This window comes from Triplophysa rosa, linkage group LG6, assembly GCF_024868665.1.
Source record: "Triplophysa rosa linkage group LG6, Trosa_1v2, whole genome shotgun sequence".
Lineage (NCBI taxonomy): Eukaryota > Metazoa > Chordata > Actinopteri > Cypriniformes > Nemacheilidae > Triplophysa > Triplophysa rosa.
The window spans coordinates 25,955,362-25,982,903 of record NC_079895.1 but is presented as its reverse complement, the minus strand read 5'-3'; the positions used below and the strand labels follow the sequence as shown (position 1 = coordinate 25,982,903).

Genomic DNA, 27,542 nt, shown 5'->3' with positions numbered 1-27,542 from the left:
GCTTCAATAAAAATTGGCATGTGGTTCCAACCAAGATCAATGACAGAATCACACAAATATAGCGCAGTAAGTCTGACACACATGTAACACGTCTGACTTGAACGCGAACACACTGATATCAGCTGACACCTGCTTGCAGCTCAAGACAACACTCACACACACCTGCTCCCGTCAGCTAATGAGCATGTAGGTAAGTTTATGAACTTTACAAGGTAAAATTGGGCCAGTTGATGTCAAAATAAATCTATAACCATCCTCTCTAGCCTGATGAAACAGAATAGCAAAGTGTGAGGTTTGAAGTTTCACCACTGAGATTTCTGATATAAACAAGCATTGAGAATCCCTCTGATAAGCCAACTGGCTAGAGGATAAACACACACAAAAACACACACGTAAACACACACATGCATACACAGACTCTCTCAGATATGTGTAAGGAGAATGAAAGCTTAAAGTGCGAAATAATTGTCTTAAATTTACAGAATATCAAATTGTTATTTGTTAATTTGATAAAAATTTGCAAGTGGTTACTTGGTCTGAGTATCATCAATGTTTGGAAAGATGCACATTCTCTGATATTATGAGCCTGAGTTATAAATACTTTAGCAGACAGTACTGACAGTACCCCTTTAATTGATATAAACACATTATTTTTAAATGCTGCTAACTGGTTTATAACCCAAAGAAATTTCACAGTGAACTTTCCACGTTACACTACTGTCCAAGTTATTGACCGTGTCATTGAATTGCCCGTATGCTGTTATGTTCACATGAAGTTGTAGGACCTTTCTTGGTTCTGGAACAATATTTCTGTCAAACAAACACAGCCCTATTCCTACCAATGTTTAACCGATAAAATTGTTGTTTAAGTCCTATTCCAAACCAAAGACCTAAACGTACAGCCGGCATGCTTAGTGTCAATAAAAATAAAACAAATAAAATGGCTTGTTTAATGGCTAGCTGCAGAAGACCCCACTGTATTTAACCAACATCATGCGTAAACTTACCCTGTCAACTGTCGACTGTGTCTGAAGTCTTTTCTGACTCTGTGCCCTCTGTATGCTGTAACACAAATATTCACATGACAGAAAACATATTAAACCACAGGTTTGGAATATGATACTACAAAGCAAAAAGATCACAGCAGCTTCTATGAGGCCATATCCATCATAACCCACAATAACTGTCTTAGGAAATAGCACTAATAAAACACAGGTACAAATAAATATGAATAACATTCGTGTTTTTGTGGTCGTGTTAGAATTAATAACTGTAGCTTTGATACTGACGCTCTTTAACACACATTCGCTTCTATGCTCTAACCAGAAACAGTTAAAAGAATGTTTAGAATAAAAAACACAATAAGGTCTGAGTGTATAATTAGCAGTTTTACTTGTACTTTACAAATGAGTGTAAACCTCTGAACACGTGAAACGGCAGCGCTGCATTTATTCTGCTTTCAATGAGACGGCCAATTAAAACTCAACATTTCATGCTTTAATCGGAGCAGTGGTGGGTGGGAAAGCAGGCCTGTAAACACACACTTGAGAACAGTGCAGTTGATTTCTGCGGCACAAGTGTTTACTGAACTTAATTTAGGATTAAGTTCATTAAACCTTAGTTTTTTCTTCTTCTTCTGCAATTGCGTCTATGGCGGCCCATGGAACAGTACACAGGAAAGTTTTGAAATTAAACACACAGATTGAGGATATCACTAACATTAACTATAGCAAATTTGGAGTCTCTAACTTAAACTCTATAGAGCCACCACCAGTCCAAATTTTTAAACACGTTTTTGGTTATAACTTATAGTAGCTATAAACGTAGTAGCAAAATTATACTTTTCATCCGAATCCTTGGCTCATGACGATTCGAAAGCATGTCATGATGTCATTTCTTTGTCATGAAAATGTTCCCGCCATTTTTAATTTTGGACCACCTAGTGGTCAAAAGTTCTACGCAATTTTGTTGTGTTTCTAGTGATTTTCAAAAACTAATGATCAGACATGACCACATGTATTTCCTCTTGTGCCCCTTTACGGCTTGACCCCGTAATTGCTGCTTGCAGCTATATTTACAAAATAATGATTGTTTTCAAACAGGTTTTCAGAACATTTTCACACGTCTTCTATTGGTTGGCCAAAAACACTTGTGGTGTGCGAGATGAACAGAATGCCCTGAATATTTTCTTACATAAACCGAGTTGACCCCCTGAACGCTATGATATAATTCACAGACTGTGCTCAGCATATTCCTTTACTCTATAGAATATTTGAGTGGTGAATGTATATTTACAAAATGCTAATACGGCCCACCTCAAAGCAGCCGGCATGCATAAACACACCTTTACAAACTCTGAACATGTGGATGAATATCATACCACCTGCACACACTGTGTGTATAGAGAAAGAGAGTGGCGTCTGCCAAAAAAGGGGGAACTGAAGTACTCCAAAGAGGAGAGCAGAACAATAGCATCACTCCTCCTTCTCCTTCCTCCCCCTGGACCCCTGCCTCCGCCTCCCCTCCCACCCTCAGAAGACGAGCGCGACGATGGAAACGTGCCCCAAGAAGGTTAATATGCTGCTTTGATCTCCGTCAGGCCACACCGAGTACGAATTCATTTACATTTCAGATGAAAAGGGTGACAGTATAAAAAGCCATCTTGTTTCTGGTATGTGAGAGGCTGTAATGGGTCGGGAATCTGAGAGAGGAAGTGGCAGGGAACAGAAGGGGGATCACCCCCCCCCACCCTCTTTCTCCTCAGCTGTCTGTACTGGGAAACAGATGAAAGCGACGAGAGAAGCGCATACTTTATTCTACTGAAACATGGGGACCAAATGCTGTGACCCAAACTTTCAAAAGAGACGCTGGCTCCGAGCATTATTAATTTATCGGCACTGTTTCATGGGATTGTTTGTTGATATCAAAAAAGGTACTTTGTGAAAATACCGAAGTTTTGATTGAAAAATGAATCCAAGTCTGAAGGGAAAGATTTGGATCGAGTAAAAAGAGAGAGAGAGCCATAGATACGCAATGTCTCATGACTGCATTTGTTATTTCACTTATTTACTATGTAGTGTTATTCTTCACTGAGGAACATGTCCACAATTTTACGAGATACATTTTTATTGAAGTTAGAGAGTTTTCAGAGATGTTTACCTGACTGGATCCGCACAGCGGCCTGTTCACGCTCTCTCTTTATGAGCTTCAGATTTTGACGGGCCACATAACCCCTCCAGGCTAGAGAGAGAGAGAGAGAGAGAGAAAGAAAGAGAGAGAAACACTTCTGTTATATTAGACTATGTTGTCAGTATAGTTACAACCGCCTGTTTTCAGTGCTGACTACTCATTTTACTAAATAGGTGCCAAAAGTTATTATTTAAACTTCATTTCATTAAAGCTGCAATCTGTAACTTTTTTAGTAAAAACAATACATAAATCAGTATTGAGCAAGTGCATAAAAAGCAGTGTTGCAAACTGTCCGATTCACAACGGTAACCTTATAATAATGACTTATAATTTGAGCTATCGAGTCTGATTTCCGAGAAAATATCAGCTGGAATGCCGGCAGGACCGGACATGGTGCCGGACTGGAGGCAGGGCCGGGACTACCGGCTGCGGAACTGGAACGGATGCTGGCGGCTGGGCAGGACTTGACGCCGGCTGGACTGGAGGCTGCGACCCCCTCCTCAGTTTCTTCCTCCTGGACCGGCCCACAGGACGTGTGGCCGGCAGCGGGGAAGCCATGGGGGACCCGGTTATCTCCGTACCGGAGAAGTCGGATGGGGAGTGCCACGACTCCCTACGTCCACGCCTGCCATTGAGACTGGTGGGAGGTGGAGAGGCTGCATGGGGTGAGGCGGACGGTGCGGCGATGCTCATGATGCCGACCTGCAAGGCGCAACCCTCTGGGATCGCGGGCAACGGAGATGAATAGCTGGACTGGCTTGAGACCCTGGACTCCGGCCAGTTCATGGCGTACCTAACTGTGCCATCGAAGTCCAGCGGTCTCAGCATCCTCATCTCCGCCCGCGAAAGAGGGTCCCTGAGGCCGGCGTTGAAAAGCACCGCGAGTTCCGCCTCTCCAAACACCACCTCCTCTGCAGCCTCCAGGAACCTGTCGACGTATTCCATCTGGTCGGAGTTCCCCTGGCAACGACTGCAAAGGAGGTGAGCCTGGTGGGATCGCTCTGCATCCATACTGCCTGCTGGGTTCTGTTCTGGTTGGTTCATTCTGTCAAGAACGTGGCAGAGAACCCAGGCGCAGGCAGTTAAAGGGTTAACACAAAAACTTTAATAGTAAAACAAAAAACCCACGATGGGGGAAAAAACAGGACAAATCGAGACAAGAACTGAAACCAAAAACTTCCCTCAAGGGGGACAAAACAAAACAAGGTCTTAAGAGTAATAAATAATAAGTCCACAGCAAACAGGAACAAGGTATCCAGAACACGAGGGCAAGGTAAGGCGAGGTAAATATACACTGAGATGAACAATGAACATTGAACCAACAAGGGACAGAGAGAACTGGGGCTAAATAAAGGGGAACACTAACGAGGGATGATTACACAGGAAGGGTGACGGGCAGGTGACTGGGATCATACACTAAGGGGAAGCTAACGAGGGGGCAGGCCTTAGAGATGAGACACCGGAGACAACGCACATTATGTCGAGGCCGACAATAATATGTTTCTTTCTACACAGAACAAGAGGCTCTGCCATGGTTCTGCCACAAGACCAAGAAAGACATGACAAGAAGAGGCAGAACCATGACAGCATTTTCCTGTTCTCTTTTTATTGATATATCGGTTAAATGCTTTTAACTACCGATACTGATTATTGGCTGATAAATAGGTGGATCTCTATTTATGATAGTTATTTATAAAGCACTGTTCTTCTGCTGGACTCCACGGTTAGCCATTCTATAATGACATTTCGTTTCAAAACAGTCACTTTGTCATCAGAATAGTAAATGCCGTAGGTAACAAGCACCTGACTGTATGATAACAGCCCCGTCGTTGCGTTTCTCTCTCGCTCTGCGATAGCGTCGAGCTCCCAGCCAACCCTTGGTGTAGGCCTGCATCAACACCACCCGAGCGATCACCTCCCGCAACATCAGATTGAGCTGCTCCACGTGATAGTACTTCAAAAACACCTGTCCCAAATAAAGAACATATACCCAGTTCGCACATACCCTCACAATCAACACACCACCTCTGTGTGTCTCCTAGACAGAGAAAATGGTTGTAATGTAGGTGTTTATGAAGAAAAAGAACACTTTGAACCATTTCTTTTTTCCCCATGAGTTGCAGATGCCAACCACCTGTTCAGTTAGATTTACAGATAGACAGAAAGAAAGAGCGAGTGATCTTTCCAAAAGTCAGGGAATCTGACACCTTTGTATTGTAACTTTGTTATACATCATGGTTTACTTTACACTTTTACTATTCTGGCCAATTCATAAGGTATATTTCACAGATTTCACAGCTTTTAAATGTACTCAATGTTTGATGGTGTGAAAAAAGTGTAAAAATGCTTTACTACTTAATGTTTTGTTAAAGGAATACTTCACCCAAAAATGAAAATTCTGTCATCATTTACTCACCTTCGAGTGAAAGATATTTCGAGAGAAAGATATTTGGAAGAATGCTTATAACCAGACAGATTTTGCCCCCCATTGACTCCCATAGTAGTAAAAAAGACAATGGTAGTCAAAAGTGCCCCAGAACCGTTTGCTGTCCTACGTTCTTCAAAATATCTTCTTTTGTGTTCAACAGAACAACAAAAATAATAAAAACCTTAGTCTTGCCCATGACCCAGTTGTCCAGTTTGGCCTTCTGCAGTATAATGATGGCGCTCTCTTTACTTCCCTCTGGCATCTGATGAGCCCGAAAGGACAGGTAGTAATACCTATAAAATATATATATATATATAAAAAACTGTCAAAATCATTTCTTTGCATTGGTAAACGGAGAAGAATGAATCAATATACTTCCTGTTTGACTGAACAATGAAATACAGACAGAGGTGGCAGGGCCGGTGGTAATGTTTGGCAAACCTGTGTGGAAATTGTTTTAGCCATTCTTTATGGAGACACTAAAAAAAGTGTCACAATTTAACACTGCAGCTTGAAGGTTTTCTGTATTTAACAAACAATCGCTGTTCTCTCCCAGATAAGTAAGATAAGAGTCCCCCTGCTCAGTGAAGATTGTTAAGAATTAAGATAATGCACAAAGAAACAACACTCCAAAGCTAGCATTTGTTTGACAGGTTTTGCAACAGAGATTTTTTACACGATTTTATACTCTCTGATTTTGCCTCTGCGAATGAAGAAAGAACTTTTGATGCATTTCATTTGCTTACTAATCAATGTTTACTATTAATTATGTATTAAAAATGTTTCTCCCTGGGTGCAGCCATGTTTGTGTGACACATCTCGGCAAAAGTGTGTTTGAAAATGACTGCCCAAGTTGAAAGTCCAACTTTAAGTGTTGTGACTTTTCAGAGTGGAAAATTGCAAATCAAGACTTTCAGAAGATTTGGACGAATAAGAAAAACGTGTTGTGTTGATGTTCCGTCAATAAGATCACAGAATATTGAGACAGAAAGGTACATCTGTCTGATAAACAGATAAATATGAGGTCACTGTTCCCTTGTTTACATGAAAGTCTGGGAGCCCTCCTGTTATAATTCTAAAAACACCTGCCGGTAAGAAAACTGACATGAATCTCACAAAGAAACCTCAAAGAAACTCCCGAAGCTCGCGGTTGATCCCGGGTATTTACTCACTCTGAAGCGGAAGCAATCTGCTTTTGTGTTCAAGAGGGAAGACTGCCTTTGATTCCACTGAACCGTGGCCTTTCATAATTATGCTTCTGATATCTGTTATGTCTGACAGAAAACACAATGAGCTCTCCTTCGCAACATCAGAGGAGCTTCTCGTTTGAATCCATCTTTTCAGAAGCTGGTTTTAGCGTAGATCAGCCGGGACGTTCTCTAGACCAACTAACGCAAACAGGCTCTGAACGGTCACACTTTTTTGTGTTAACTTGTCGGGAAGGTCTGGGGAAAACATGGATAACCAGGACGCTTCTGTGATCAAAAGGATGACGGGAAGAAGTCGGAGAGAGGCTTGCGGCCCCTCAGAGCGCTGGGAAATTGTCGGGATGCTTAAGTAAAAGAGATGACCTACATGTCCAGGGTCTCACGGCCCACGAGAGAGACAGTGAAAGAAGAGAAAAGTTCATGAAGAATAAAGTGCGATTCCCCAAGCCAAAAAGTAAATCTGGACTATGAATTTCCTCAGCACTGTGAAACTTTCGCCGGTTTCACTCCGCCCCTTTAAAGTACCGCTTCACCGCTAATTACTCGACCAGAGCCTAATTTACTATCACTTGTATTCTCCGAGGGTTAAAGACCTATTATTGATGAAATTACGGTCTTCTTTCATAACCGCCAAAATATATAGATAACAAACCTGCGATGTGAGTTTCCCAGGAGCTTTAGGGAGCGCCAGAGTAGGTGGGTATATTAAATATGCGCTCATGGATCCGTCTCCAGGCTTTGATCTTTCTAACTGTCTGTCCGTCTTGTCTTTTCCCCTCTTTTCTTGAAGCCCAAGAGCTCCGGCTAATTAAATCTAATAACATTCCTGTGGTGCGACCGGAGTAATGTAATTTTTGACTGCATAACTGATGAAGTCTGGACTTGCAGACCGTCTGAGTGGTTTTTTGTCCTTGCTGTATAACAAAATCACTTAATAATAATCGCATTTATTAAACTCCAGTGGGTGCACATTTTCAGCCATTGATGAGACGAAAAAATTCCCAGCTGATGTGAGACAAACATTTAGTTTAAATCCCAAACCCTCAGTGTGAGGATCAGTTACAGCGATGCTATATAAACATTCAATAAAATGAAACCACCGGACATTTTTAAAGTACGGTTCATTAAAAAAACGTTTCCCATTTTTACGAAAGGGTTAAATGAATTCATCCACCTGACTTTGAGCCTGTAGGTTATAAAATGTTTATTTTAACACGACTCCAGCATTGTTCGCCCCTGTGTTCCTGTGAATTGTGTCAGTATTGCTGTCGTGTTTAATCTCTCTTCTCTCTGCTCTCATTAGCAGCTCATGTTTTGTCTGATGTGGATGTTTCTCGGGTCCTGCGGGATGAGCGAGACGCTTTTTCTGTGAGAGTTACATTACCCGCAGCAGTTCATTACCTGTTGACAAACTCCTGGATGGGAATCCGGTGAGAGTAGCCCTGCCGCCGGATGTTGACGGTCTCCAGGATACCGGTGTAGCGCAGCTGAACCATCACACGCTCTTTACTGAAGCGCAGGGCCTGGCGGTCATCGTTGGGTTTGATACAGCGGACAAAATGAGGTGTGCCCCCCACCATCTTAGACAGCAGGTCCATGAGTGAGTACTGAAATATAAAACACACACATATGGACAAAAATGTAGGTAACACTTTACATTAAGGTTCCCTTTATAAAGCATTTGTAAATGTGTTCATTAATGATTAATAAGTCATTTACAAATGCATTATAAAGCAGTTATAACTGCGTAAATAAAAAGGGATTCTAATGAAATACCTGCCAAAAAATGGCTCACTATTTGGCATGTATTTCGTTAGAATCCCCCTTTTTATTTACGCTGTTATAACTGCTTTATAATGCATTTGTAAATGACTTATTAATCATTAATGAACACATTTACAAATGCTTTATAAAGGGAACCTTAATGTAAAGTGTTACCAAGATTTATTTATGACTCGTGTTTTATCATATACAAATTGGTACCAAAACAATTAAGATGTTTGTTTAACTTGAGATGTTTAGATTTGTATTCAGTGAGAATTAAACTCACTCTGAAATAAGATGCCACGGTCTGTCTCCGCATGTTAGTGGTTTCCTCTGGATGACGCATCATTTCCATGGTGTCCACCTGAACACACATAAACACACCAACTTACACAACATGCAGACGCACACATCTAAGAGCACAGAACACACACCCATGGACAAAGTTAACAGGTAACCCTTCTGTTCGTGTGTAACAGACTCATAACATCTATTCTTATTTCATTTCATGAAACAGATTACAACAAACACTAAAGTATAAATGACAGAGATTTTGATTAAACTAAAGTAAAAAAAAACACTAGGGTAATTATCTTAAAGCCCCCGTGAACCGGACGTAGCGATTGTTTTTACTTCCATATTCTGACACATTTCCGAGTGAAAAGGAATTTCATAGGCGAAAATGAGTGGGCGTGGTTTGCGTTTTTCACTGCGAATTGATTGGATGTGTAAAAACAGCTGTTGCATTGATTTTGAAATGGAACTGGCAGCGGACTGACAGTTGAAGGGGAGGAGTTAACGGATGCTCTGGCCAAGCCATCTAATTTATGTCATTTGAGATGGATCGTCATTTCAGGGTGGAAGTTTATGAGGGTACATGAATTTTAAAAAGAAAATGACCCACATTTATAAGCTATTTACTATAAACGCTGCAATATTTCATGAAAAAATAAGAATTGTCATTTTTTATTTCACTGGGACTTTAAGACCATATTTCAATTGAAAACAAGGCTGTAAAGGATTTGTTATACTAGTATATACTATATATAGTATATAAAGATTTAGTCTATCCCTCATTTTTCCTAGATTAACATGTAGACTACTTTACATCTAATTTAAACAGCTGAATTCACCAAACACCTGCTGCACATTGGAGAAAGTTTTATTCTATTCACTTTAATGCAGTTTGACTTAGACTTTTGTATGTGTGCTATGTCTAAACGTCAAGATGCTGAGATACGTTTATTAAGAATTTAGTGATATTTTTATAAAGACACAAAACAAGCACTTTCAAGGTCCAGTGTGTCATTTTTTGGAGGATCTATTGACAGAAATGCAATATAATATACATAACTATGTGTTCAGAGGTGTATGAAGACCTTACGTAATGAAGCGTGATGTTTTTATTACCTTAGAATGAGCTATTTCTATCTACATACAGCTAGGGTCCCCTTGCATGGAATTCACCATGTTGTTTCTACGGTAGCCCTAAACGGACAAACTGCTCTACAGAACGCATTACCGTACGTAAATGCGTTATCTCCGAGATGAAAAAAAACGGACGGCATCTTTGTCCTTTGAGAGCCGCCATAGAGCTTTGAAAAAGAGTGGGGAGGGGTGGAGTGAGCCATTGGTTGCAATTCGCAAGCTCACCACTAGATGCCACTAAAGTCCCCACATTGCTCCATTATTATATCCTGATGAAAGTAAAGATTCCTCAGCATGGTTTAATACTGCAGATTCGGGCTTATATAATGAGCCCCATGCTTCCAACTGTGTCTTAACAACGACAAGATATGGTGTGTGTGTGTGTAACAGCCATCCCTAAAACAGATCTCATGAATATATTAAGAAAATAAATAATTTAAAGTGAGTCTACACTGAGTCTTAATATTCTATTTCATCTGAGTGTGGAGAGACAGGTGTGTGTGATCGTTATGAGAGATGTGTGTGTATCTGAAGGGCTGGACATGCAGACACGAGTGAGACAATCGAAGTGTTTTAACAAGACATCTGTCCCACTTCAGCTTACATACAGCTTACATGCATAACTTTGTACGGTGTCTCATCTGTGACCGATTTAAGTGTCTGCAATATTAACTTGAACAAATGAATTGGGTTCTGTGCGCCCATGTCTAATGATGTCCGTAGCAGTTCAGTGGGTTTTAATCTTTTACACAAAACCAAGAAAAATGTAAAAATGATTATATGATTTTATTATATGATAATATTATATGAATAAAATTACTTTTCCTGTTTTAATAAAAGAGAATAAAATTAATAAAATGTTATATTTACAATGTAAAGCTCCTTCTCCAGTGCGCACGAACCAAAAATGATTATTACAACTATAGAAACATCATAACCATGACCAAATGAACATGACAAATATTAACACCTCTTGATTGACATGAATGCTGGCCAATCATAACAGCGTGAGATGGTCACAATAATTTGAACTGACTGATTTGGTGCAAGAAGGTTTGTATAACTGAGGGGAGTAAAGAAAATCACTTCTATGACATAGTCCTGTTACAACCATAATGTAAAAAAATCAACAATTTCAACTGCCTTCAATTTTTAAGTTAAATCAAATTAGCTTTATGAGTCAATTGAACCTAATTATATTAAACTGACCTAAAAAATCTAATTGAAAAATACTTAAAAACTCAAGTTAAAATCTTCAGTACATTTTTAAGTAAAGTTGTTAAGATTCATACTTATTTTAACAAGCAAGAAGGGATTGTAGTATAAGAAAAACGTATACACTAGAAAAGCAGCGGAATGACACTTTTAGACATGAGTATGGACAAGGAAATTCAGAACTGGTCCCCTTTAATTCATGAGTGTGAATCTGAAATGAATTCACACAGAACGTTGAATTAGAATTTGAATTATGGCATTCTGGGAAGTAAAGTGTTCATATTTCAGTTACTCAAATTTAAATGTCAATTCTGGCATTAAAAGTTTATTCTCAATTAATGCCTCACAACCCAGGCATGGACACGTGGAGAGAGATTAAAAAAACTTACCTTTAACAGGTATTTAGGAGACTGAGAGGGAAGAATAAAAGTATATATAAAAGAATAAAAGAACAGACAAAAGTACAGATCAGTGAAGAACAGATCAACTGAAAAACATAACACAAGTTCGGACAAGAAGCAAACGTGATATTGATGATTTTCTTAAAAACAAATTTTCTTTTCATTCATTAAAAACAACCTATGGCATTTAAAAGCATGAATTTAAAACCTTTTATGGACACAATTTGGAATTGTTTTAACTAAAAAGGCCATAAAAATTATCATTACTGTAACCATTTAAAACGGTCAATAGCAAAGTAAAGCCATGATGATGCATACGCCAGTTTTTAATAAGACATTAATGAAGGTAATAAACACTGTGACAAAAGAATATTAAGCTTTTAACTTTTTTTACTGGCAGATGTGTTTCTAAAAGAAAAGAAAAATTATTTAAATATTTTAAAGAAATTAAAGAAATGTATCTGTCTTTGTAGCGTGAGAATATCAGTCATCGACACTTATTTTTTCCACTATTTCTTCATTTTTATTATACTTAAATATTCTGTCCAGGATTTTTTGTCATTTGAGAACATCTAGTAGAACGTCCAATTGCTTTTTCAGAATGATTTAATTTTTAATTTTAAAAAAGCAATAAAATACATACAGTATATAATTCATTCCTATTATGCTTTGTGCAAGGTAGAGAACACAATGATGTTGCCGAAATATATGTTTAATGATTAAAATCTTTACTGCCATGATGTTTCAGTGGTTTCGTGAAAATGATCAAAGCAGTTTTGGCAAACACAATTACTTCACAAGCCTCAGTTCTTCTAACATTTAGAGATGATCATTATTTTCATTGTCATATTCTGTCACAAATGTGTTTTTGATGTGCCTACAGTGATGGAGCATCTGGTTAAAGGTCAAGCTGCAGAACCTCCTGAAATGTTTAAGTACCTGAACTACACTTTCAAAAAATGCAAAACTCTTTTACATGATTGCTATTGCATAATAGTTTCATTCATGTGAACCAACTGCTGAGCATACAGACCTTATTGCGTCCGCCGTTCAGCTGTGGAGGCAGAGATCTGGATGCTGCTGTCACTCTGGCTCTGGATGTGGCCAAGTTACCTGTTGAGAAAAATATGAAACACAGACAAATCATTCCATTCTCTCTGAAGCATAATATCAGTGTTTGGGTGTGTTACAGTGTTACAGGGTGTCTCAGCCTAAAGGACGCATGCTTTAACAAGGGGTGTTACAATATACTGGTGTTGACAATAACAGGGATATTAAAAACTATGATTAGAAATATTGTGTTAATACTAATTTCGTAAATAATTCAGCACTCTCTTAACATTCAGCCACAAATATAAACTTTCTGATTAATAAAAAAAAAAAATACAAACATTCTAATAGATGTTGTGATAACCGTCCTCATAAAATCTTTTGATTATGGTTATATGATAACCATGTAGTAAAAGTTGAAAGTCATGACAGCCCTAGCTTTTTTACCCTGTAAAAGTTTTTTGTGATGTAATATATAGGAATACCAGGTCAGCGATGACAGTGACAAGCGACAGCAGCAGTGGCGTCCCCAAGGGGGGGCCAGGGAGGACCGTGGCCCCCCCCAAAAAAGTCACTGGTCCCCCATTGGCCCCTTCAACCAGAATGAGATTTTTAAAATATATATATATATTTTTATATTAGAATAATAGTATTAATATTTATTAATTAAAATGTACATTATCGAAGCACTATGTAAAAAAAAAAACTTGTATAATGTGTTATGTAGAATATGATCTCAACCCCTCCTGTCTCGTTTAACCGGCGAAACCACGACTAATATGTGCACGGCAGCTGCAGTACCACGCACGTGACGTCATGTTGCTCCTGTTCAGTCAGCACGCATGAAAGGGGTAGAGTGTTGGAGATGAAACTCACAAACTAGTAAGTAAAACGCGGTTTATTGTATGATAAAACTTATTGTATCAAACTCTAATACGGGTTGGCTAACTGAGATTAAGCTAGTCGCTAAGGCATTGGATTTGAATTTTTCTGCTGCTCATACTCGCATTTTGATTGATCACTATACATGTTTGGTTAATACATTACTCCATCAGCTGATCTTTAAATTGTTGGATTTGCCGTTTTTGGCATCTATTACTATCATTTTTTTATAGTCAAATATATGTAGAACAGTTAGCGAATTAGCATGTATCGATCAAACACTGAAAATATTAGTAAATTAAATTAGAAATTAAATCGTAAGACTAGTAATAACTTTATATGATCCCAGTAGTATTAATGGCAATGCCAAAACTCTTAACCATTAGATTCAGGCATAATAATTTTTTTTAAATGTGCCACCCTAAGATTTGTACTGGCCCCTTTGTGCCACCCCATAAAAAAAAAATCCTGGGGGCGCCACTGGACAGCAGCACGTACCGTCACACAAAAGAAAGCCCACTTTGTTATTATCTTCAAAAAATAAGGTATCTGTTCTTAGTGTAACACTCATCAGCTGTGCATTGGGTTGAGATGACCGCTCAAAGTGAACTGTTAATGAATGAAACCTTATTGGAAAGGTATATGGCGCTTTTCCACTGCATGGAACCGTCAGGTTTAGTACAACTCGGCTCGGTACAGCTCGCTTCACTTCGGCTCAGTTTGCTTTTTCACAGCAGTTTAGGACCGCTTCAAAGTGAGTGGGGATTAATTTATCTAATTTATTATTATTTTAAATTAATTAATTTATCGTCATAGTTGCGCCGCCTCTACTGACGTATCATCATTGTGAACGCGGCATAAACACACACAACAGGAGTAATGGAGCATATCGATGGCGGATGGCAGCGAAACAAAATACTACTAAAATACCAGAGAGTTTGGGAAATCTTACAGCAAAGAGCAGACATCATTAGGTTTGCTCGATGGCGCACGAGGGTAAGCTAATGTAGCATTTAGCATTGCCTTAAGGGTCTCAATCTCTATATTACAGTCAGAAGCATATAACGAAATGCCAATATTATGTATTAAAATGCGTATTCATGTGTTGCAAATCTAATGGCGCTCGTTAGGGATGTAACGATTCACCGTGAGCCGGTTGAAAATGAGCCGGTGCCGGTTATAATGAGTGACGATTCAAATCGGTTGAGGTGTGAACTGAATCGCAATACATTTTTTGAACAGCAGGGGCCGCTATTTTCACTGCAAATCTAAACGTGGACATGCTGATATTTCTTAAATGCAAAAAAATCCAAGAAAAGCTCAGACAGTATTAGTTTGTTTATATTAAAGAGACTTTTTCTATTATTAATTTGTTATAAAATTGCAGTTTAGTTTTGTTATTTGAAATAAAACATTATTTTATTATACAAAGAAACGTGAAGCATTTAAGAAATAATGCAAGGGAAGTTGTTCATTTCTAATTTGTTTCAACTCATCTTGTAAAAATAAATCGTGAATAAATCGTGAATAAATCGCATCGTGAGATCAGAGTCGTGACTCGCATCGCATCGTGAGCTGAGTGATCCTTAGCGCTGGTCACGATTCTCTCTGTACTAGTACGCTTGGAACCTAAAGCGAGGTGGTACTTTAAAAAAGTACCAGGTACTGTACCCAGTGGAAACCCCCCAAAAGTGAGCTGTACAGCGCCGTAGTGTGCAGTACTATGCAGTGGAAAAGCGCCATTAGCACTTCATCTCAATAAATCCTAAAAAAGTGGAACTAAAAGATGTGGATACTGTGATTACAGCTAAGCTTCACCCAGCATCTGAAGTTTATTCTCCTGCAGTTGTGCTCAGGCAGACGGTGACACACCTCCTGCACCTGCTCCAAAAATTTGGTCCGATCCAAACTACGAACTGAATATGTAAAACGCAGCCTTAGCTCGACTGTAAACATACACGGGGTCAGTGCAGCCTGCGTTGACCTCATGAGCAAAAAGTGAAAGTTCAAATCCAGAGTGAAGCATCACTGCCACCCATCTATGTCTCTCCGGCTTAAAACACTCCTTCATCCTCTTCTCCATCTTAAAACACACACACTCACTTCTTCAGGATATGAAACTCTACTGTTGCATATGCAGCACCGTCTGAGCTTCTCAAAAGTTTCTGCACAAGATGTCCAAATGTTTTCCCTGGCTGGGTCTTCAGAGACTAAACTCTGATTAATGGTACTGAAGGAGCCTTTGAAGCCGGATTGGTGACATCAAAGTGCTAATCCATGGGTGGCAGGAGTTCTATAATGAGTGGGAAGCATTTTAGCACGTTTCAAAGGCTCCGGCGCATGAATAAACAATGGCAGCACAGATGTGCCACACACCTTTAGAAAAATACCCACCGCAGAAACATTAAGCAGGGCGCGACTGTAGCTGCAGCGCTGCACCGTGCGTGCGTGCGTGTGCGCAGGAATCCAGGGAAATGAAACATCTGTTGTTCTTGTAGTCTCTGCGCTCCAGTAATACACCAGATGACAGATTAGAAAGGGTCACAGGCTCAAACAAACAAACAGTGAGTGAGAAAATCAATTAGCGTTTCTCTTCCCACGGTCGCACACGTTTGGTAATGACCCTCTCGTGTGAGTGAGATCCTGGCATTCACAGCTGATCATGTTTAATTGCTCTATCTGTCTGGGATTAATTGAGTTCTTCAGATCTAACTTTAGCTCAGGAATCCCAAGCTCCTGCCGATGGGATGGGATGAGATGCGCGGGCTGCTGTATGTTGTCTCTGTTGCAGTTAGAACACTGACACAGCGCTGGGTGATGCTGCGACTGGTGGAGTGTGACGCGTGTTGGCCGTATAGATCAGAGCTCACTCGGTACCAACACGAGTTTCAACCAGTGTTGGGTGTAACTAGTTACTGTAATTGAATTACTTTCCCCTTTAAAAAGTAAAGTAAGGGATTACTCTCATTTTTCTGTAACTTAATTACCGTTACTTCTTATGTAATTGAACTAAATACTGTGAGTAATATACATGTGTGCAATTGACATCAAAATTCAAAGTCTAACTTTAAAATATGTGATTTAATGTATCATTCTCACATTTGTAATACTTTGGTCAGTTAATAACGCTACTTTATGCATAGTTTTATATTGCTTATCTGAATGAATTACAAGAGCCATTTCATGTCTATCCTTGAATCACTTAACTAATCAAGGTTGATATAGGATGTAGAAAGTAATTTTAAATACTTTTTGGAGAGAGTAATTTGTACAGTAATCTAATTACACTATTGAATATGTAATTAGTAACTAGTAATTTATTTATTTTTCCAAGTAACTTGCATAACACTTGTTTCAACTTTATTTTGTTTGAGTGGCTTAATGTTATAAGGACCAGGGAGCTAAATTTGGGAACAAATTTGCAATGTCTTCCCCGTAGACAACTATTACATAGAAAATGTTTCATGTGACTTTGCATTACGACAAGGTTAACGCCTTAAAATCCTAACTTTGCATGCATCTTAATAACGATTATATCTACGAACACGGTGATGAGCTAATAAACCTTTTCTTTAAAATTGTTGTCTATGGTTAGAAAACGCTTAACGTACAAACTTTGCACGTTGCATTTGTATTCTGGGTTGTTGAAATATTACATATAATATATATATCAAACTCGTTCATATAAACAGTATTCCAGCTATGGATGTAATCTGAACAGAACATATCCAGACTTACAACTGAATGTAAATGCAGCGGTCAATCCCAAAAGCTGAGAGTGTGAACCCGGCGTCTGTCACAGTCAAAGATCTGGCTCTGAGACGGTCATCTCACACTGCCAACTGCTGGTCTACCTAATCTTTCTAATCTTGAGTCTATCAGACAAGAGATCCAAACACAAATCCAACCTCTCTGTGGGTTTCTGTGGCTTCTCTCTGTAGAAATGTTCGGTCAGTGTTTCAAATGTAAAATTTTGAAGGATTTCAACACACAATCTCTCATGGTAGATGTTATTGGTAAATAATCAATCTAACAAATTGCTTTGGTAAATCTTTGACCATCATGTATCTGAAATGATGTGGTGTGATAATCGCAAGTTAAAGCAGTTATTAGACATATTTGCACTGAACTTTAAAGCCTTGTAACTTTCATTCCCAATAACTGAGTAGTTTTGATGTCATTTATTAGAATACTAAACAATAAAATATTAATATTAATTAAGACTGTCAAACGATTAAAAAGGAATCAAAGTTTGTGTTTACATAATATATATCTGTAAAATATTAATTTTGTATTTATAAACACAAAACACACACATACTTGTCTATATATTTAGGACATATTTAAATGTATTAATTTATAATTACCAATAATTGAAATTCTAAATGAACGTTTGTTAATTGTTATATTATATATTTTTCGTAAATATATGCATTTATGTGTATGTGTTCATAAATACAAAATTAATATGCACAGTACACCGACATATATTACGTAAACACAAACTTTTATTCTGGATGCTTTTAATCACGATTAATCATTTGACAGCCCTAATATTAATATAAATTAAATATAAAACAAATTGTTATATTATAACCAAACACAGATCAGAAGTTTACTTCGGGTCAGCGCGTGCGTCTGATGAAACCGTCTGTAGGGACACGTCCTCATTAACAAAATCACCTAAAAAACATACTAAACTGTGATTATTGTTAATTAAAAAATGCAGAACATTTTCTATGATGGTTAGGTTGAGGGTTAGGGAATATACATTGTGTACAGTATAAAATTCAATATTTTTATGGAACGTACACTCTTAAAAATAAAAGTGCTTCATGGTGGCAGAAAAGAACCTTATTCGTCTAAATGGTTCCATAAAGAACCTTAAACATCCAAAGAACCTTTCTTTTTCACAAAACGTTATTTAGAATATAAAAAGATAAGAAAGAGATAACTGAATGGTTCTCTGTGGAACCAAAAATGGCTCTTCTATGGCATCACTGTGAAGAACCTTTTAAGCACCTTCAGTATTTTACAAGTGGACCTATATAGACCGTTTCATCGGACCACGCGCGCCTGACCTCCAGTTAACTTCCGGTTCATGTTTGGCCAGTGTATTATAACTATTTATATTTTATTTAATGTATGTTTATATTAATTTGTATTATCTGCAGGCACTCTATTGCTTGTGGATGTGTACCAGATGTTAAGTTGGGGTCACAAATGTGCGCACGCGCAGTGACGTTTGTTCATGTTGTTAACATGAAGCCGACTACAAAACATGAAAACCGAACGTGTGTGCTTCCATCAGGTCAATCTGTCTGTTAAGTCACAAGCCGGTGAGAAAGGATGACACTCAGCATCTCTCCTCACATGCGCTTCTGACACAAGCTGCTCAACGAAAGAAAGAGAAAGAGAAAGAGAGAGAGAGAGAGAGAGAGAGAGAGAGAGAGAGAGAGAGAGAGAAAGGCCTGTCTTGGCATCCATGCGTTCACTTTGAAAATGAACCCAGCAAGAATCTCACAGAAACCCAAGCTGCCACTTGTATTGCTTTTCTATTGACCAGAATAGTCAATGTGGCCTGGATTATAAAGCGATCCCTGCTTCGGTATGACGCCTTTCATCCGAGCGTGTGTGTGTGTGTGTGAAGCCCGGGGACAAGCTGTCGGCACAGGGGACAATCAAAGTTGTCAGACAGCAGACTACAAGAGCTGACTTCTTGCTGAGGAAAGCGTCTTCATATCTCCTGGCTCTTTCTTATGTTGATGCTCTCTACTCTTTTAAATAAATGTGATCTATACTTGAGATTCAACTCGGTAAGCGGGCAAATGAGATTGTTCCCGTGTAAGACGCTCTTCCCCCATCTCCTCTCCTTGTGCCATGTTTAACCGGAGGCAGTGTGAGCCCAGCGTTAGAGACGCACAATAGATCTGTCCACTGTAAAGGGCTTTGGGTTCTTCTTCCTGCGCCGCTTTGATCTGGAGATGGTCCAGCGGGTTGGTCTGGTGTGACTAAGATCCAATATCACAGTCGGAATTTATCGCCCTAACACGGTCCACGCTGCCCCGAGGTCAGGCTAAGTTTAAAAAGTGCTTCATCCTTTTTGAAAGGTACTGTAAGGTATAGTTATACACGTATGACATTGAACAGAAGCTTTGATTTAGGACCACATTTTCTAGACTCCACCCTGAATAATAGAAAACGAGTAAAGAATTAAAATGTCAATATAGCGGTCTGACTCGACTCATGCAGTCCATATGTACAAACTGCTCCAAAATCACTTCTGCCCTCCACAATTTCCTCCAAAGCAAAAAGCCCAGCAGTTCCTCTCCAGAGACCATCAGAGCAAATCTCGAGCTGACAGTAACCAGAAGACCATACGGTTCTGTTCTAACACACAGATGTTCCATGCAAATCCACTCGAGGCCGTACAGAGGAGCATATACGTGCAGTGCGGCCACAGGCCGGCAGTAAAAAGCCCCGTGGAGTTTTCTACAACATTGCCAAGCTAAACACACTGAACCCCAGAATCCACACAAGAGCTCTGGCTTTAGGGGAATTTGTTCATGCAAATATAATCCATTTCCTCCGACAAAACAGCACCTCATGGACAGTCTGACCCCAAACCAGAACTCAAGAACGCCGGCTTATAGAATGACAGTGTAGTGGTTTAGGTGAATATTAATATGACATTACATGTTCGTGTCAATCTTTCTGTGAGTCTTTTAACATCAATAAGATTGAATGAGGTCATTTGACTACAGTTAACCCCGAGTTCACATCTGTTTAAACTGTGGCTAAGACTAACGCCACTTTTAACATTTTTAAGTTGAGTTTTTTTTTAAAGAGCTACAATGTTACAGTGAGTTGTTTAGCAATAAACAACCAAACATAAACTTAAAAGGTTGCTTGCTCTAAATCAACCAACTTTAAACATATTTAAGCATAACCTGTTAACAGAAGTACATTATGTATTAACTATTTGTAGTATTAACTTTATGTTATGCTACAGACACCAATGAATTAAAAGCCACGTGAATAATCAACCCCAAACCCCAAGATGCTGTGTGATGGTGCAGATAAATCATCACGTCTGACCCCTAGTGTTCAAAATTCAACCCTACACTCCACGGAGGAGGATGAACTTTAAAAATCATTGTACAAGAAAGGGCAAGAAAACTAAATGCAAATTACACCTGAAGATCAAAATCATCAGGTTATAAAGAAAAAATATTTGATAATATAGTGGTGTAACAGATTACTTTCAAAGCACTTGTTACACTTATAAACATTTATTTCATACTTTAATATTTGCAATATTTACTATAACTAATTTACTCACCATGTGAAAAGAAAAAAATCACTATTTAAATCACAAGATCGTGTGTACAGTTTAGAACTGACACTAAGCAGAATGACAATTTCTGTTTTATGAACAAGATTTTTTATTTTGACATAAATACTGAAACCTGGCCGTGTCGGAATGTGTTATGTTATATAGGAATTCATGTGTTTATTCACTTGTAGGTTCACACATTTAAAATCTGTTAACAGCCTGAGCTTTTATAGCTTCTACCATTTTTACACTATAATTCTAAAAGAAAAAACACTTGTCCTGATAAACATACTACAATTCAGGGCACACTTATCCTCATACTTATAATATGCAAATTGGAATGCAACCTTTTGCTTATCTCTCCACCCACACACACACACACACACACAATTGTCTTATTAAGTAGAGATAACGAGTAAGTGTGATGTGCAGAAATGAGAATCTTCAAGATTTAAGGAACATGAGTGTTTTTATCACACAGAATGTGTTTAAGACCTTCAAAAATATTAATATGTAGCGGTAGGCCACATAATGGCTTAACTAAAGCGCCACATGAACACACGTCATAGAATTACCCAGCATGCTCCCATTCACACACCTCCGTAAGCCCAGTGACCGTCTCGCTTTATAACTCCTGGCTTTATTAAGCACCTGGCTGGCACCAGAGGAAAAGCAGTTTACTGGGCCAAATAGCTGCTTTTCTTCCTCTGGTTATTTGAGAATCTTATCTGGAATATCCCAAACTCCAGAAGATAGCAGAGAAGCAGCGGGCGCTGAGAGGACAGCTTAGGAGAAATGAAAACGCATCCACGGCTCTCTCCCACTATTCTTCTGCCTGGAGATCAGCCAGTCCAGAGATAATGAGTGGAGAGATTTGTAGTTATAAAAGTGAAAGAGAGTGAGGAGATGAAGAACGGGATGAAAAGATCTGAATTCTGCTCATTTATATCGGTTATGGAGACTTGCATGTTCTGTCACACAATCAAACAGCGACATCAATAAGTCACACTTATTCCAGACGGACGTTAAAGGGATAGTTCACCAAAAAATTACAATTCTGTCATCATCCACTCGCTGTCAGATCGTTCCAAACCTGTAAAAATGTCACAAAGGAAGATATTCGGAAGAATGTCAGTAACCGAACAGATCTCATCCACAATTTACTGCCATAGTAGGGAAAATAAATACTTGCAAATATCTTCCTTTGCATTCAGCAGAAAAAAGAAATGAGGGTGAGTAAATAATGACAGACTTCTCATTTAAGAACTATCCTTTTAAAACAAACATTGCAGGTCAAGGACAAATAACCCATAGGAAAGAAAAACCACGGATCAGATCTCTGTTATATCTCAATTATTTCTCCTAGACATCACTGAGATTCAAAGGAGAGCAAATGAAAAGTCTCCTGTGTCTCAGATATTTCTCCTGAGAAAACAACCCGGAAGTCTCACAAACATCACAACTTGAGCTCAGATTTGAACTTAAACATTTCTCATAAAATTGATCGAAATCATTTTCTACAACCTCCATACCTTTAATGCATTTTAACAAATGTCTCATTTGGTCGTGCCGTAATTCACAATGAATAAAGCATACAACATACACACTGTATTCCCACATGAACACCAGATATTTTCTCTGAGTGGCTTGTACTGATCTTAGTCGAGCCGTTGACCTGAAATTGACCTTATGACGTAACCACAAACAGAACCTGCACATACTCACTGCAGCATCTGCTTGGTCTGAAGTGTGAAGAGCGACACTTTCAAAAGCTTGCCTTATGAATTTACAACAAATATTCACACCGCAAAAATGTTGACATTTTACGATCCACCGTTAGGAACTGTAATGTAGGTCATGACCTGTCGACCCCTGCGCCCTGGCCCTGACACGTGCCTGTGATCTCTGAAAGTGAAGCCCCTTAATAATTCTACATGTTTCATGAACCGACACCTCCACCGACACTGCAGCATCCATCAAACAAACACAGGGACACAGCTGACCTGACCCTCACCTCTGATTGGCTAGAGAGGTGATGGAGATGATATCGCAGGTGTGACATGAACAGATCATGACAGGAGTGCTGGTGTGTTCTGATACCTGTTTTAGTCAGTGGACTGGAAAACAGCTGCTGAAGGAGTTTGTTCTCTGACGTTCTCAAAACCACCACGATGTCTGCAGGCAGAGTGTCTCGGTTCTTCTCCAAAAATCCACTGACGCTGTACAAGACCTGAGATGTTTTTCCAAGCCGAATTAGTACAATTTTGCGTGAGGTTTAATTTAGGTTCAATATCATTTAGTGTTTTATTATTACACACAATGCAGTGATGAAACGTAAATAAATGAGCTGTCAATTCATATCAAACATTTAAATAAGGAGAAAGCGAAATGTAATATTAAAGCTGTTTTACCTTGCCAGCATAATGCTGGATCCCAAAGCAAAGCTCCACACGCTTTGGTGTCCAAAAGTACTTGTTTTTTAGGTTATCCTGAAACTTATCTGTAAATGAAATTCTCAGAGTTAGAGGAACATGTCATATATATTATATATTATAAACATAATAGTGTATGTATAGACATCTTATGTGTACATAAAGTCAAAAGAACACAGACAATTGGACTAATACTGGCATTTGCTGTTGAAAATAAAAGTGACTGAACATTTACCAGCATTCTTCAGATTTAGGACATATTCAACTTACCGACAAGCGTTTGGTCTGTAGCCTGTGGGAAGCGGCTCTCCTCATCCAGCAGAGACAGTAAACCCATGGGCTTTTGCAGAAACATGTCGAGAATGGGCCTGTTGTCCTCATATTCCACCAGACTGGCGTCTACACCCTCACTTTGATACTCTATCTGACGAAACACACACAGGCACATGTTAACAATGCCAAATTTTTAAAGCTTTCTCAAGAACAATGTAGAGTTATTCCAGCATATTTAAGTATATGCAATACCTGGAAATCTAGTGACCTTGGCATTGTTCATGCCATGCCATACTAGCTGTACTACCAACACAATCTCATGGCAATTTGAAACTATGAGGAGGCTAGCTCGTATCTAGTTTGACGTTTCTGTATAACCTCCATAGAGGCCAAAAAGCATTGATTTCTCTAATAATTGCCGGCAGCCATATCACCTTGTAGCCCAAGACTGGTTGCCCACTGGAGCTAAGCAGGGTTGAGCCTGGTCAGTACCTGGATTTATTAAAGACTCATATGTCTTTTATTTAATAAAACACGATTTATTAAAGTTCATATGAATTCATTTAGAGACAAGTTTAGCTAAGTAACGCTTCTTCTCGGTTTCTTTTGCTTGCTATCAGAAATAATTTACAGGCACTCTATTGTTTGCGAATGTGTTCCGGAGGTTAAGGGCAGGCTACGAAACCGCGCGCATGCGCAGTAACGTTTGTTTATGTTGTCACTTTGAAACCGTCTTTAATAAAGCCGTTGAGATCAGATGTGACACGACTGACTGAAGAGACACAAGACCCAGAACGAGTCAGGACACTTACTGGACTAAACAACAACATTTTTGACGGTTCACCGTTTCCACCGAGAAGAAAAACATCATTACGCATTCCACTGGTTTCTGTCCATTTTCTTTGTCGGCCATTCAAAGTGAAGCAGACCTTTTCAGTTTCAGAACTTCAACTGTCCCTCAGTCATGTGCATGAAGTCTCACCTGTTCCAGAGCGAAGATGTGCTGGTTGAAGTAGAACTGAATCTGTTCATTAGCGATGTTGATACACAGCTGCTCGAATGAGTTCTTCTTGAAGTTCTCGAAACCAAAGATGTCCAAAATCCCCACGTTCATCACGCTCTCGGCCGCACTTCAAAGACACAAAGAGCCAAACATTACCCCCACTGTCATAACCCATAACGCCTTGAGCACTCTAATGACCCAAACAACTGAATATTTTACAACCCGTCAAGCACGAGACGAAAACAACGATCTTTAAAAACGCAGGTTTGTCTCGGCATGCCTTTTTAGTTTGGGAAGAGCTCAGGCGCTCATCTCTGAACATTCAGTCAATGGTTCCAGATTCCTCAGACAGTGAGCCGGGGTCACCTTCTGAGGCCGCTAACAGGTTATTAATGGCAATAACTCTGAACGTGCCGCAGATTGGAGTGGAAAAGGCAGAATTTGGATGATGTGCATTGAGGTAGAAGACATCCGTTTCTCTGACAAGCGAATGTCTGATTCCTTCGGATCAACAAACGGTTTTTATCTCTCTCTGAAGTCTTTTTAATCATCTGCATATATTTTTTTCTGTATTAAAAATGTATTAAATCTCTTTCAACAGCTCTTTTCTTCTTTTGCTGTGGTTATTAATATTCTGGGCTTGGCGATGGTCAGACTGGAGGTCATCGCTGTAGATGATTCCTGCGCATGTAAACGCATCCATGAAAGAAAGATTTGAGGCGGGAAGATGAGGATGAATCAGTTTCTTGAATATTGTGAGGGACGCCGCTGATCAGACGGCAGCGTTCAGGATGGGATGTATTTTGACATACCAGATGTTGGTGTCAGGCTGCAGTAGGGCATTGATGCGGTTCACGATCCAGCTGAAGAGGCGGCCGTACAGCGCCTTGGACATGGCGTCTCTCACATCAGTGGCCTTGTCCACGGTGTTGGTGCGGATGATGGTTTCTCCTCGAGTTACCACGCAGTGAGAGGTCAAAGCTTCCTGAAGCTCCTCAGAACCGATACTGAGTAGAGCAGCAGCTGTCCACAGAAGATACAAAGAGAAGAAATTCAGGAGACGCTTCATTTATTACTGATATATGCGTGGAGATTTAACTCGATAAGAAATATGACAAACAAAAACTAACATTTTTTATTTGTTCTTCAGTATTAATAATACAAATGTATTGATCTGTCATATGTTTAAATGTATCATTAAGGCTCGTACCGTTGTCTAAGGCCTCAGAGTTGGGTACCTCACTCATGTCGCTCTGATGCTGAGATGTGGTCGATGTGAACTCAATACTTCCTGTGTTTAAAATGGCCGCTAAGATCATGTAAACTGAATTCACCTCCTGTATGTAAAAGAGTTTTGCAACAAATACGTTATAATAAAAGCATTAGCTTCACACAAACGACACAATTCAACTGCACATGTTTTAAAATGATACATTTTCACATGACCTCCTCAGTAAAGCCTATGATTCGGAAACAGTCCTGAATGGCGCCAAACTGCTCCGTGTACAGTTTGCTGGAGATGATGTCCTGCATCACTTTACTGTTAACACAGTCAATGTACCTGCGAAACAAACACGTAACATGATCTTCTACTTCCCTTGATACTGTAGGTATGTTAACATGGGTTAAATGTAAGATGTGTTCTACACATAAACCCAAACAGCAAAAACACAGTTTCAACCTGGGAGCAGTTTTATTTGGTAGCCTGTATTTCTTGAGCTTGTCTTGGTGGTAAAGACCCGCATAGATGTAGTAAAATATGTGGAAGTTTTTTTCACCCCTGCAACACAAACATAAGCAGTGGTGTAATAAGACGACACTGTAAAAAATGTTTATAGCAAGTCCAACACAAACGAGCGAACATTTTGTCGAAAACCATTCACAACACAGTGGTCGTTCGTGGTCACTTTAGTGTTCTGGTGGTCATAAATGACTTTAAAGTGGTTCTCACGTTGCCTGTTTGATGACTCTTGATTTTTCCAGAAGGTACTCGGAGATCTTAGCACCCATCACCGCCCCTGTAGGTGTGAACTTCATCTCCAGATACTTTCCGAATCGACTGGAGTTATCGTTAATGGCCGTGCATGCATTACCAAACGCCTCCACCAAGGGGTTCACTTGAAGAATCTTCTCACGTAGTGTTCGGTTATTAGCCTGGATGCAGAGAACAACAGATCCCAATATGAACAGAAATAACTAACGATATATTCACTTGGTTAGCTGAATGTTTTCTGGATAAGCAACAAGAGGTTCACAATTCACAATGATACCATAGAAGAACCAATTTTCCACTACAAATGACCTTTTGTAAAACAGACATTTTCTTTATGGAAACATACATCTGAAAATGCCTCTTCTATGGCATTGTCATGCACCTTTTTGAGAGTGCAGTAGAATTGGAGATATCTACTGCTACTTTTAATGGTTAAAAACAGGACCCAGATCTTTAATCTACCAGACTGCACAGTTTGTAAAGAAAAGATCTATTGATAAGCCGTTTCATTTTACCTTGCCCAGAAAGGTGAGATGTTGGACGATGAGGTGAGCACTCTCAGTTTTACCAGCTCCACTCTCTCCACTGATGATTATACACTAGTTACACAGACACAACATTAAAAACATAAACATCTCTCTAGTGAGAGAGAGAGAGAGAGAGACTGATTTTTAAGAGTCCATTTACTATAAAAAAAGTTAAAAATACATTTAACAATACATTTATACGTTTAGAGTGAGAGCGAGAGAAAGAGAGAGTGAGAGCGAGAGAAAGAGAGAGAGAGAGAGAGAGACAGAGAGAGAGAGCGAGAGAGCGAGAGAGCGAGAGAGCGAGAGAGCGAGGGAGAGAGAGAGCGAGAGAGCGAGAGAGAGCGAGAGAGAGCGAGAGAGCGAGAGAGAGCGAGAGAGAGCGAGAGAGAGAGAGAGAGAGAGAGAGAGAG

At 39.3% G+C, this 27,542-nt stretch overlaps 1 protein-coding gene across 5 annotated transcripts in view; it reads right to left on the bottom strand.

Moving 5' to 3' along the window:
* Nucleotides 1-27,542, bottom strand: part of myo3b (myosin IIIB) — an 80,103-nt gene that overhangs the window by 27,919 nt on the left and 24,642 nt on the right. For 4 of the 5 annotated variants that reach the window (XM_057336625.1, XM_057336628.1, XM_057336627.1 and 1 more), the window contains 18 exons: nt 27,118-27,201; nt 26,561-26,763; nt 26,291-26,389; nt 26,056-26,170; nt 25,820-25,946; nt 25,422-25,632; nt 24,589-24,736; nt 23,604-23,757; nt 23,313-23,401; nt 23,002-23,131; nt 12,667-12,746; nt 11,622-11,642; nt 8,876-8,953; nt 8,227-8,432; nt 5,799-5,910; nt 4,993-5,155; nt 3,160-3,240; nt 1,008-1,062 (listed from right to left, as the gene is read on the bottom strand). In XM_057336625.1, the coding sequence (XP_057192608.1) occupies nt 1,008-1,062; nt 3,160-3,240; nt 4,993-5,155; nt 5,799-5,910; nt 8,227-8,432; nt 8,876-8,953; nt 11,622-11,642; nt 12,667-12,746; nt 23,002-23,131; nt 23,313-23,401; nt 23,604-23,757; nt 24,589-24,736; nt 25,422-25,632; nt 25,820-25,946; nt 26,056-26,170; nt 26,291-26,389; nt 26,561-26,763; nt 27,118-27,201 (2,156 nt within the window). The remainder of the gene's footprint in view (nt 1-1,007; nt 1,063-3,159; nt 3,241-4,992; nt 5,156-5,798; nt 5,911-8,226; nt 8,433-8,875; nt 8,954-11,621; nt 11,643-12,666; nt 12,747-23,001; nt 23,132-23,312; nt 23,402-23,603; nt 23,758-24,588; nt 24,737-25,421; nt 25,633-25,819; nt 25,947-26,055; nt 26,171-26,290; nt 26,390-26,560; nt 26,764-27,117; nt 27,202-27,542) is intronic. The other variant, XM_057336626.1, reaches the window with a different exon arrangement.